We start from the raw sequence: 13,403 nt of genomic DNA on the forward strand, positions 1-13,403 counted from the left end.
GAAAACGGGTTTTATTTTTATAATATGTATTTTATAGGTTATATAATTCAAATTAATTGAACCTAGAAATAAATAAAATTCAAATTGATGGTGACACATAAAAAATTAATCTGCTGAATAGGTATGTGATTTGAATGATGTTTTGTATGATTTTATCCTCTATAGTCTCTAATATAAAAATGAATCGCAAAATATGCTGGTATACGCATAACTCGAAAACGGCTGAGCCGATTTCGTTTATTCTTATAATATTCCTTGAAGTACGAGGATGGTTCTTATGGAGAGAAAATGTAAACATGTACCACGGGCGAAGCCGGGGCGGACCGTTAGTTAAATATTAAACTGTTATTTAATTAGGTTTCATAGCATTTTCTCTAACACGTTGTATTTCACTTTTTATAGCGGATATGAGAGGTAACGCCGGGTCGTCGGGGGGTAACTTGCCCTCACTTGTGATAAGGGCGGGTTGTACTATTGGGGTAGAGGGGTGACGCGGATTTGTGGCCTGGAAACAAATATTTTGTTAATAAAAGAATTTGTATTTTGAAAATTTTACGAAATTTTAAACTGTAAAAGGTTATCTAAACTAATATTATAAAGCTGAAGAGTTTGTTTGTTTGAACGCGCTAATCTCGGAAACTACTTTGAAAAATTATTTCGGTGTTAGATAGCCCATTTATCGAGTAAGGTACATAATAAATATCATCACGCTAAGATCAACAGGAGCGGAGCCACGCGAGTGAAACCGCGTGGCACAGCTAGTGTATTATGAAATTAATTTTAATTTCGGAATGTAGATATAGTACTTAGTGTTGCGAAATAAATATATTGATAATTTTGAGTAAAGAAATTAGTGAAATTTTGATAACAGTTTAAATTAAAAAAATGCGAATACATAACTAAAAAATAATAGTTTCACATGTACACACACACTTGTTTTCAGTATTTTTGATTGAATGAAAATTATGAACGTCGAGACTTAATTGCCAATTATTTTATTTTTAAGACTAAATTAACTACTAATAAAAAATAAAAATAGTTTATTTGTTTCAAAACACAGTGTACACTGTACAATCAGTTTAGAATACAGTAAAAATTGCATATTAAAATAACGGGCACGTAATAGAGATACACTAGTCCCCACACTAGGATCCCCTGTGTTGGGATCCTAGTGTTGGGATTATCTTCTTATATATAAAAATGAATCGCAAAATGTGTTGGTAAGCGCATAACTCGAGAACGGCTGAACCGATTTCGATAATTCTTTTTTTATTATATTCCTTGAAGTACGAGGATGGTTCTTATGTAGAGAAAACGTAAACATGTACCACGGGCGAAGCCGGGGCGGACCGCTAGTTCATTATAAATCAAGTAAGTGTACCTGCGGTCCCCAGGCGGCGCGGCGCTGCGCGGGGCGCGGGGCCGGCAGCGCCGTACGGGGACGGGGACACTCTGATGTAGTGCTGTCGCGACTGTATACCGTATTGTAATAAAATAAATAAATAAAATAAATATTTCAGGACAATTTTCACACACGGCACAATCTGATCCATAAAGCTGAAGAGTTTGTTTGTTTGAACGCGCTAATCTCGGGAACTACTTACCCGATTTGAAATATTCTTTCGGTGTTAGATAGCCCATTTATCGAGGAAAGCTATCATCATTCTAAGACCAACAGGTGCAGAGCAATGCGGGTGAAACCGCGGGGAACAGCTAGTATCACATAAAGGCCTGTTTAAACTAGATGGTATCCGTTACTGCTGTATAGCGATATCTGATAGGTACACGATTAGATCGCTTACGTAGGATATAATAGAGTCTATATATAGTAAGTACGTAAGAGAATTATTTTATTTATTTCAGATATTTTTTTTATTAATCGCATACCTACCCATGGCCACGGCACGGGCGGTAGCGGATACCGCTCTAGTTAGAATAGGCCTTAAATCACAGAATATTTCACAGATCATTGACGAATTTAACACTACAGTGATAGCGAAAGAAACTTTGCTCGTTTTTATGATTTTTGAATTAACAAACAAACAAACTCAAATTTTGATTAGCTTTTCATAATCAAAAATAGATGGAAAATTACTTAAAATGTTATGCACTTTGCACAGGGAATGATGTCACTATATACATCAAAAAATTATTCATAATAACCTCATTTAATTTTTAGTAAATATATAGTATATAACTATACTTGATATTTTAATATCGTAAAAATATGAAAATCTCACCCAACACCAGCGGATCTTCCACGAGCAGTATCTTTGTACGCAGGCGACGCCGGGAGACGCACGTTGTCGTTGCGGGCTTGCGCCATTGGCTCTGCGATACAAAATATTAAAAGATTATTATAAACTCTAAGCTAGCTGTACCCCGCGGTTTTACCCGCAGTGATCCGCTCCTGATGATTTTAGCGTGATGATATATATAGCCTATGCCCTATAGCCTTCCTCGATAAATGGGCTATCTAACACCGAAATAATTTTTCAAATCGGACCAGAACAAACAAACAAACTCTTCAGCTCTATAATATTAGTATAGAAGTAGTATATTATTATTAGTCTGTGATAGAAGTATAGATGTAAAATGCAACACTATCTCGTATTATAAATCTAGTTTCTGGTTCAAGGGTAAAATTCAGTTTTTATCCTCAGTTTTTTGTCCAGAATTTTAAGAAAATGTACCTATACTAACGCCACAAATTTTTTTTTATTTTAAAATAATCATTTTAACTACCATCCTACGACATTTAATTTTACCTAGTGTCCTATGTCATTAATTTTCACTTAGAAATTATCAATCTTTCAAACTTCTTTTCAACAACTCTTATTTATAAAAACCTCTCTACACTTTATCAATGTGTAAATTATTTCCACCACCCATATTTATAATAGAACTCACCGTTCCTCTTATCCTCCCTCTCCACAGTATACGTATCGTTACTGGGAGTCGAACCCGCACTCCCGAAGAGAGTAAACGCATCATCCATCAGCTCGTTGAACCGCTGTCTCATACGACCTGGCTCTTGGGACTTTGGAGTTGACGGTTTGGACGCTGGGAAAGGTATAAGTGTAAGTTTAGGTGTAAGTGTAAGTTTAGTTTAGGATAAATAAGTATAAGTATAGGTTTAGGTATAAGTGTAAGTATAGTTTAGTTATATATAAGTATAGGCTTAGGTGTAAGTGTAAGTATAGTTTAGGTAAAGATGAGTATAAGTATAGGTTTAAGAGTAAGTTAAGATGTAAGTACAGGTGTACGTGTAAGTTTGAGTTTATGTCTTGGTGTGAGTGTGTGTGTGTGATAGAACATAACAAATGAATAAATCGCTTACATTACATTATAAAATACTGAAATAATATGTATAATGTTTGTTAAATAAATAGTAAGGTAAGGGAAAGGAATAAGTATAGGTTAGGTGTAAGTGTAAGTATAGGTTTAACGGTTTAAGAATAAGTGTAGGTACAGAAAGTAAGTATATAAGTGAAAATAGTTTTTTTTAAATTTATGTATACGTGAACGTATCGAATAATATCATGAAATCTTTAGAGATCTATTAAAAGTTAAAACCAAGAACCTCACCATCCTTAATCCTCTGGCAATGTAAATCCCACACTAAAGGTCCGATAACACCAGGGTCCTTATCAATACTGCCCAATCTCACCAGCTGTGAGGGCATTTGCCTCCGGGGCACTGTGTCCTGCCCCTGCCTTGCCCTGGGGCTAGATATTGGGGAATCTACGTCCAAGTGACGGACGGATACCGGTTCGAGTATACGGGATAGCGGTTCTACTGTGTTGCCCCTGGAATTTTGTTTATTAATTATTATTTTAGAGGAAGAGGACATAAAAAATAATTATATAACTAAATTATAAAGATAAACGCATCAGATTTTCCTTTTATTAAAATGCGTTCTATATTTAAAAAAGCTAATTTAGTTTCATCTGTAACGGACGCCTTTAGACGCGATTTTGACCCACGAATCGGGTGGATTTAATTCAATCCAAAGATTTTTGACAATATAATTTTACTGTCTATCTTATTAAGCGTATTTTTTTCTGTTTAACCCTAGAAAGATAGTCTGCGTCAAAATGACTCATGCGTTTTCGAAATATAGCTGTATCTTTTTAAATGTCGCGAATCCATAACTGTGCGTTTAGGACATTTCATAACTCACTGAGAGAAATCCTATGGTATACATATCAATAAAGTTAATCTAACCAATTTTGAAATATAACGACTACGTGAGTCAAAATTACGCATGATTATCTTTACCGTGACTTTTAAGATTTTGAATTCTATGGTAGTTTGAATATTTTTAGCTTATTATTACTGTATATTGTAACTTATATTATAAATTTATGTTTATACATATTGAAGCAAATATAGAAAACAATTGGGAATAGAAAATTGGAAGAATATTGTATACTGGCCGCTCTTATACAAAGCGATGAGGGTCCCTGTGAAGATACCGATAGTTAGGTAGGAGGACCACGAAATTGAAGATGACGAGTAAAGTGACATAGAAGAAGCTTTTCCTGATGAGGTACAAAGCAAACATGATATATTACATTAAAACAAAAGGCGGAGTAGATGCATTAGACCGAATGTGTTCCCTGATGTCCTATAGTAGGAAGACAATGAGATGGCCAATGGCTTTATTTTATGGAATCATAAAAATTGCCTGCATATTGCATATTAAATTTATAGCCACAATGTTAATAACAAAGCACAAAAACATCCGAGTCAAAAAAAAATGAAATATAGAAGCATGGAACTGTCTTCTTTGTTTATGCGTGGGGGTTTAGAATCACCAGCTTTCAGAAGATATTTGCGTGATAATATCTCCAATTTGTTGCGAAATGAAGTATCTGGTACATCGTAAGAAAGTACTGAGGAGACCTTCAGTAAAAAAACGTATTTACTATACTTTTGTCCGTCTGAAATAGGACGAAAGGCAAATGCGTCCTGCAAAAAATGTAACATAGTTATATTATGTTGTGAGCATACGTTGATATGTCCTAAAGTTGTTTCCCACTAATTTTTCATATAACTATATCTACAAAATTTATATAACATATAAAAAAGTCTGATAATTGTGGTAAAAAGTAAGTTTTTATAAGAATCAATACGTGTTACAAGAATTTTTTATTTAATGCAGACGTTTAATGTTTTCGTGTTTTTATATATGTAAAAATAATAATAAATAAATTATATGTAGTATTAATTATTCTAATATAACTGTTAATATATAAAAACTTACAATTTATGGAAAAAAAATAATATACCTCGACTTAGAGCGAACTAAAAAACATGCGTAAATTTGACGCATGACTATCTTTCCCGTACTACTCAATATGATTATCTTTCTAGGGTTAAGTATCGTGTAATATTCATATATTTTTCTTATTTTTTTTTTTAACAAAAAGCTTCTAATTTATACACTAAAAACTAGTGAGTAGTTGATAAAAATTAATATTAATTAATACAAACCTGGGAAAAGCTGAAATAGATGGCATAGAGAGATATGAAGTGGGAGTGTGTCCGCTGTCAGAGCTCTCTACACCCGCCGCTTCTAGCAAACTGTCTGTTGTTCCCACTAGAATGATTCATTTATTAAAAATGGTTTAATAAATTAAGGGCTGATTTTTCAATCGTTGGTTAAAACTTAAAACTAATTCATCGAATAACGTATTGAACTACCATTTCAAAATTGTCCGTATATGACAGATTACAGGTGACATTTTAAAATGATCGTGTTATTTGTTAATACTTTATTGGACGGATAAATTTTAACCAAGGCTTGAAAAATCGGCCCTAAGAAATGCGATGGTATATAGGTTTGTTACATGTTCAAGTCAAAAATTGGGATGAAATTTTATCTAGGTAGGTAGGTATATTTACACTATAGTAAAGTTATGATTTTTTTTGGTTTATTTGTTACTAGCTTTCTACCCGCGGCTTCGCCCGCGCAGTCAAAGAAAAACCCGCATAGTTCCCATTCCCGTGGGATTTCCGGAATAAAACATCCTATGTCCCGGGGTAAAAAGTAGCCTATGTCCTTTCTCGGGCAAATTGGTCTACTGAACCAATTTGCCCGAGAAAGGACATAGGCTACTTAAGGCGTGATTAAGTAACAGACAGACAGAAAGAGTTACTTTCACGTTTATAATATAAGTAAGTATGGATGATAAAATATTACGCTAATTTTTTCACATAATATGCTATTTTTATCTCGGGACAATAGGATAGTAGGTAGGTTAAATAGTGATCAAGACACATTAAACAATTAAAAAAATCGAAAAATACAGCCATAGCGCCTAAAATTTACAATATAGGAAATAGGAAAACATTTTTATTTAGTAAAAATCACAAAAAAATCAAACCTCGTTTTTTCTGAGGCATTCTAAGTGCATGTGGTTTTTTCTGTCGTCTTCGCAGAGCTACCGTCACCTCCGAAACACCTGACGACGTTGTGGATGAACTGAAAGTGATGGAATCTATTTAATGATAGTTTCATCTATTTATGTATGTTTAATGTATATTTTATGTTATTTAAAAATAAATGTTGGAAGCAAAATAACTTTGTTTTATTTATTTTTTTAAAAGATTAGTCAAAAAGCTATTATTATTGTAGAAACTTAAGTTAAACGGAATTCTAATCTTTAACTTTTTTGCTTCAAAGCCCGATAGGGAGTAACATTTTCACAATGTGTAAATTACTATAAAATAAAAAAAATATACAACAAACTATATAAATTAGACGTTCGCAAAAGCTTACCCAGAAGTACTGTCCTTCCTATAAATGGGCAGTAAGGCACTGCTCGGTCTTGTTCTACTCGGAGATACCACGCTTATTAATTGCTAAACATAAAAAATGGATTTTAATTATAAAACCTTTTGATAATCATTTATGAAATAATAATAAAATATTGAAATCTACTGCTTGCCCACAGCCATTCTCCCCACTCAAACCCTTCCCAACTCCCATCCTCCCTAAAGCCATCCTCCCCACCGTCATCCTCCCCACTCCCAACCTCTCCACTGCCATCCTCCCCACCGCCATCATCCCCACAGTCAACCTCCCCACAGTCGTCCTCCCCACTCATCATCCCCACTCCCATCCTCCCCACAGCCATCCTCCCCACAGTTAGTCTCCCCACCGCCATCCTCTCCACAGTTAGTCTCCCCCCTCCCATCTCCCAACCTCCCCACTGCCATCCTCCCCACCACCATCCTCCCCACAGTCAACCTCCCCACAGTCGTCCTCCCCACTCATCATCCCCACTACCATCCTCCCCACAGCCATCCTCCCCACAGCCATCCTCCCCATAGCCATCCTCCCCACAGCCATGCTCCCTACTCCCATCCTCCCCACAGTTAGTCTCCCCACCGCCATCATCCCCACAGTCAACCTCCCCACTCCCATCCTCCCCACAGTTAGTCTCCCCACCGCCATCCCATCTCCCCACTCCCAACCTCCCCCCTCCCATCCTCCCCACCGCCATCATCCCCACAGTCAATCTCCCCACAGTCGTCCTCCCCACTCATCCTCCCCACTCCCATCCTCTCCACTCCCATCCTCCCCACAGTCATCCTCCCCACAGCCATCCTCCTCACTCCCATCCTCCTCACAGTCATCCTCTCCACCGCCATCCTCCCCACAGTCAACCTCCCCACGCCCATCCTCCCCACTCCCATCCTCCCCACAGTTATCCTCCCCACTCCCATCTTCCCCACTCTCATCCTCCACACACCCATCCTCCCAACTCCCATCCTCGCAACTTTCATCCTCCCAGCTCCCATCCTCCCCAGTGGGGAGTACTGGTTAAACTCATACTTTTATAAATAGGTTGAATAAAAAAAGCCCTGCAAGCCCTGAGACGAAGTAAGTACTTTAATCAAATTTGTAAAAAATATAATAAAATAAAACCCTTAATAAATGCAAATAAAATACAGAATTTACCTTTGAATTCTTATCTTCTCGTTCTTGCTTACTCTGTTCTAATTCTCGCATCAACTCGTTTCTATACGCTCGAAGGGATGCTGCGGATTTCAGAGATTTTTTCCTGAAATTTGTAAATACATAGAATGTGAAAAAACCGTTACCGTTACATTAAAGTTTAAACATTACAATGTTCCTACTAGCTTTTACAAACTCATATTTGTTAAGCAATTATCACGTAACCAAAAAAAATAAGTATACTCATATACTTAGATTCTTTTTTGCTCTGTCGAAAAAAAATAAGTCTCACATTTGGCAAAAAAATTTAGGCAAATCTCGTTTATCTTTTCTGCCACAATCTGAAAATTATGGCAATATACCTATAGAGCAAGGCACAGTAGCACGAAAAGTATCACCAATAGGAGTAGCGCAATGGGAGAACCCACTACCAGAGCCCACATTCCTTTACCTGCTTTAGGAATGTCTTCCTTATACTTACCTATGTGCTAGACATAGTAGCACGAACAGTATCACCAGGAGCAGTAGCACAATGGTAGAGCCCACTATCAGAGCCCACAGTTCAGTTCCATGCACTCCAGCGGGTGCTGCTTCTCCTTCTAGTCCTTTACCTGCTTTAGGAATGTCTTCCTGATACTTACCTATGTGCTAGACATAGTAGCACGAACAGTATCACCAGGAGCAGTAGCGCAATGGTAGAGCCCACTATCAGAGCCCACAGTTCAGTTCCATGCACTCCAGCGGGTGCTGCTTCTCCTTCTAGTCCTTTACCTGCTTTAGGAATGTCTTCCTGATACTTACCTATGTGCTAGACATAGTAGCACGAACAGTATCACCAGGAGCAGTAGCGCAATGATAGAGCCCACTATCAGAGCCCACAGTTCAGTTCCATGCACTCCAGCGGGTGCTGCTTCTCCTTCTAGTCCTTTACCTGCTTTAGGAATGTTTTCCTGATACTTACCTATGTGCTAGACATAGTAGCATGAACAGTATCACCAGGAGCAGTAGCGCAATGGTAGAGCCCACTATCAGAGTCCACAGTTCAGTTCCATGCACTCCAGCTGGTGCTGCTTCTCCTTCTAGTCCTTTACCTGCTTTAGGAATGTCTTCCTGATACTTACCTATGTGCTAGACATAGTAGCACGAACAGTATCACCAGGAGCAGTAGCGCAATGGTAGAGCCCACTATCAGAGCCCACAGTTCAGTTCCATGCACTCCAGCGGGTGCTGCTTCTCCTTCTAGTCCTTTACCTGCTTTAGGAATGTCTTCCTGATACTTACCTATGTGCTAGACATAGTAGCACGAACAGTATCACCAGGAGCAGTAGCGCAATGATAGAGCCCACTATCAGAGCCCACAGTTCAGTTCCATGCACTCCAGCGGGTGCTGCTTCTCCTTCTAGTCCTTTACCTGCTTTAGGAATGTTTTCCTGATACTTACCTATGTGCTAGACATAGTAGCATGAACAGTATCACCAGGAGCAGTAGCGCAATGGTAGAGCCCACTATCAGAGTCCACAGTTCAGTTCCATGCACTCCAGCTGGTGCTGCTTCTCCTTCTAGTCCTTTACCTGCTTTAGGAATGTCTTCCTGATACTTACCTATGTGCTAGACATAGTAGCACGAACAGTATCACCAGGAGCAGTAGCGCAATGGTAGAGCCCACTATCAGAGCCCACAGTTCGGTGCCGTGCACTCCAGCTGGTGCTGCTTCTCCTTCTAGCCCTTCAGCCGCTTTGAGATACGCTGCTGGCAAGTTTAAGCACTTTCAGATGGCATATTGGGAACTCAGAATATGATTATTAATATTTGTTTTTAAATTATTCATTATTGAATAGCTTTTCCCCAAAAATGTCGCTGGTATTTCGAAACCTATATAGAAGGTTGAAGAATGTAGTATATTACTTATTAGTTTACGGTGCGTAAATAATATGATCTGATAAGACGACCAAAATCAGAGAGAGAAAATTGATTATTACGATTTCTGAATTGTTTAGGGCAAGATTTGCCGGGATTAGGATTATACATTTTTGTTTCGTGCAGGCCTATCTATAAACTATATGTAATTTAACTACTTAATAAAATTAAAACAGAAAAGAAAGAACATATTATTTGACTAATACAATCATTCAATCGTCCATTGTTTCCCAATCTTTTGTACCCTTAACCTTACTCCTTACGCAATACCTTTATATTCATCCCCGCATACTCACGCTCAGCCTTAGTAGTAACAACCGCTCCCAATTCCTTGGCAACTTCAGCATCTCTAACCAACCGCATGTCCCTCGCAGCCACAGCAGCCGGTACAGCTCTACCACCCACTAGTACTACGTATACTATTTGGACACTACCTGTTTCTGCTGACTGGAATTTAAGAAAATAGTGCTATGAAATGTAAGGGTAAAAAGTAAGGATCTAAAGAACGTATAATTACCATAGTACATGATAGAAAAGTAGAAATAAGTATGGATGTTCCAGTTTTATTCGCAAAGATGAAAGATCAACGTATTTCAATTAAATGTAAACCTATCTATTCATCATAAGGATTGAAAGACGTATACGACGATGACAACGAAAAACTGGTTAAAGAAATAGTAGATCAAACAACTTTTGTTATTTCTACAGCTACATCTTTAACTGGTTAAAAATTAACGTAACAATTTTATTTACAGAGATATTGATTTAGGACTTACTTCTGATATATTTTGGATGTGCACTTGCACTGGTGGCTGCTGCTCAGGCTTGATAATTTCACGCTTATACAGCAACGTGCCATTATTATCCTCTTCTAGAGGCAAATCAATCATATCTTCTTTCATCATATCAAACTCTTCCCCTACGTTGATTTCTCTTTTCTTTAAAACTATAGTCGGTGTTACTAATACCCAAGATTCTTTATCAGCTAGCGTAGTTGGTTCAATATCATCTATAAATGAGGTATCTATGCTATTTGCTAAGTACATTTCACCATTTAGAGCACTTGATTCTGGAACTTTTACAAATGTTGCTAAAGTAGACGTAATAGTTTTTGTTGGAGTTATATCACCGACATTTACTACAGAACCTTCTATTTCCGAGTATTTGAACGGAGTATCAGAACTAATGGGATTTATTTGACTATCCTTATTCACCACAAATGAATGAACATCATGTTTCTTTCTTGGTGGTGACGCATCTAATGATTTAATGATTCCTAGGTGTCTTTCTTGCTGCCTGTAAGAATAATGTCTACTGTAAAACATTCTTGAAAATGACTCATAATATTTCTCATTTAAATAAAATAAATTAACTAGGAATCCAATTGTATCTGAAAATAGAACAGCTTTTTTATATTCCAATCAAATTTACCTCAAAAATGCCTTCTGATAGAGTCTGGCAAGCCGTAATTGCAAGCTATCGGGAGTAGATCCCTGTATAACAGTGAGGAGCCAATATCGTCTGTCCTCTGGCACGTCTGGCTCCAGGCTGCCGGGAGACGAGTCGCAGTTGTGCACGCACTCACCCGAGCTGTCTGTCACCGCCTGAACCGACACTCTGTCGTTAACGGAATGCTTTTATCCACATACGGAGTAACATTTTATATTGTGAATTTGATAAAAAGAAATTTCATAAAAAGAATTGGATTTGCCAGATATTTCCAGTACGAGGGCAAGAGAATGGTAATTCTGGTTTGCTACTTTTTTCTACCATATCAAATCTGCAACTGCGCATTTGGCAGGAATCAGGATTACTATTTTTTAACATAAGATGACAATTAATTAGTTGTGTATTGTAAGGAAAAATATACATAATATCACAATTCTCAAAAATATGGTAGGTATTAAAGAATATGGTATCGAGCAACTTCAAATAACTCTAAAAGTAAAAGGCAAAAGTAAAAGGCTCACCTGTGGAGGGTACGAGTCCAAGTATACAGTAGCAAGTACAGTGGTGGTGTGTACCACTGGTGTGCTAGGTTCTGGTAGTGGTTCTGACAGGTCTGGTGGTGGTGGTCCGTCACCAGAACCTGTCCAAAAGAAATCTTCGAGGCGAGGAGTTTGTGTATGCTGGTCGGGGGATACCAAGTGCACTGAAAGTTTGTGATTTTTAAGGTTACCAAATAAAAAATAATGAATTGTTGTACATTGTACCCACCTACAATATTGCCTAGAATAGTAAAAAAACATGGACGTAAAATCAGTTCCAGTGTTTTTTTTTATTTACCCATTACAAACAAATATACAAGAAAATAAAGATCAACAGAACGAGTTACATATTTAAATTGGTTATCAAAATGTAAGATGTATTTTGATAAAGTTTTATGTAATATAATTATTTCAATGGAATTAGAAACAAAAAGTTAAAGATATCTGTTTAATATTTTCAAATATATGCAAACTATATAATATATATGTATAGTATTTAACAATATAAGTAGTAATTGCTTCTTTTAAAAGAACCTACAAACATTTCAACGTCTAAACTTTTGTAACATATACTTAGTTAGGGTATATTCCCTCTATTGAACGATGCTTTCATATACAAAATGGAAATCATGAAACGTCTTATACGACAGTTCGACAAACATTCGGGTGCATCGCGTGATCTCCCAAATCACGTTCGTTTATTGGCCTGTAACTTGGGATACTTGCTTGCGTGTGGAATAAGGGAATATTGGAATATTTATTGTCTTAGTTTATGTCAAGCTATTTTAAAGAGATTAAAATTTTAAAGAAAATGTACCTAGGTAAGTATAATTTTACATAACTAACTGGCACCCGCGGCTGCCACTGCCTATGTTCTGATAAAGACTAAATTCTAAAATCTAACTTCGTACCATTCTACGTACAAATTTCATACAGATCCGATTAGATCCGATCTTTCAAGTTTACAATATTTATAGGAAGTATAAGCGTAGTAGAGCTACTACGTAGTTGTATTTAGACCTGACGTGTTATCATCTTGAACGATGATCGAGACAACACATATATTTTATACATTGATTAAAAATAAAAAAAAATAATATTCACTGTCGTATAAAAATCGAACAGATCTCTTATGACGCTAAGAAGTAGGTTCGTTAAGCCTTGAAGCCCACACAACCACTTATTACTAGATCTCCCTATAAACATTATTAAAATCGCTATAAGCCTTTAACTTGTTACATGAAGACAAACGGAACCACCCCGTACCATTCTCAGGCTTCGCTGGAATTATGTACGCATTTCCTTTTCAACCTATTTATAACTTGCATGAAGATTAAAGAAAATGAAAAGTTACCATATTACTCTTATTACCTACATACCTACGCTTAAAGTAGATCGAAACGGAAACCTAACTTTTTATATTAATAAAACTAGGACAGACCAATTCTATAATCTATATTCTATACTAATATTATAAAGCTGTTTGTTTGTTTGAACGCGCTAATCTCAGGAACTACTGGACCTATTTG

The 13,403-nt window shown here is 36.9% G+C and overlaps 1 protein-coding gene across 1 annotated transcript; it reads right to left on the bottom strand.

The window, feature by feature from the left end:
- Positions 1 to 210: 210 nt before the first annotated feature.
- LOC149897252 (uncharacterized) lies at positions 211 to 12,176 on the bottom strand. Its single transcript, XM_090116563.1, has 15 exons — positions 12,173 to 12,176; positions 11,857 to 12,038; positions 11,318 to 11,490; positions 10,663 to 11,182; positions 10,183 to 10,333; positions 9,571 to 9,718; positions 7,973 to 8,075; positions 6,788 to 6,870; positions 6,393 to 6,490; positions 5,500 to 5,605; positions 3,589 to 3,809; positions 2,911 to 3,063; positions 2,241 to 2,331; positions 1,382 to 1,472; positions 211 to 505 (listed from the first exon to the last, which is right to left on the bottom strand). The coding sequence occupies exons 1-15, from the start codon at positions 12,174 to 12,176 to the stop codon at positions 350 to 352; spliced, it is 2,280 nt and encodes a 759-aa protein (XP_089972689.1). The 3' UTR covers positions 211 to 349.
- Between the last annotated feature and the right edge of the window lie 1,227 nt (positions 12,177 to 13,403).

The sequence above is a fragment of the Colias eurytheme genome, chromosome 26 (assembly GCF_061535395.1).
Source record: "Colias eurytheme isolate Ceu_HAF_F1 chromosome 26, ilColEury1 Martin Lab GWU primary, whole genome shotgun sequence".
NCBI lineage: Eukaryota > Metazoa > Arthropoda > Insecta > Lepidoptera > Pieridae > Colias > Colias eurytheme.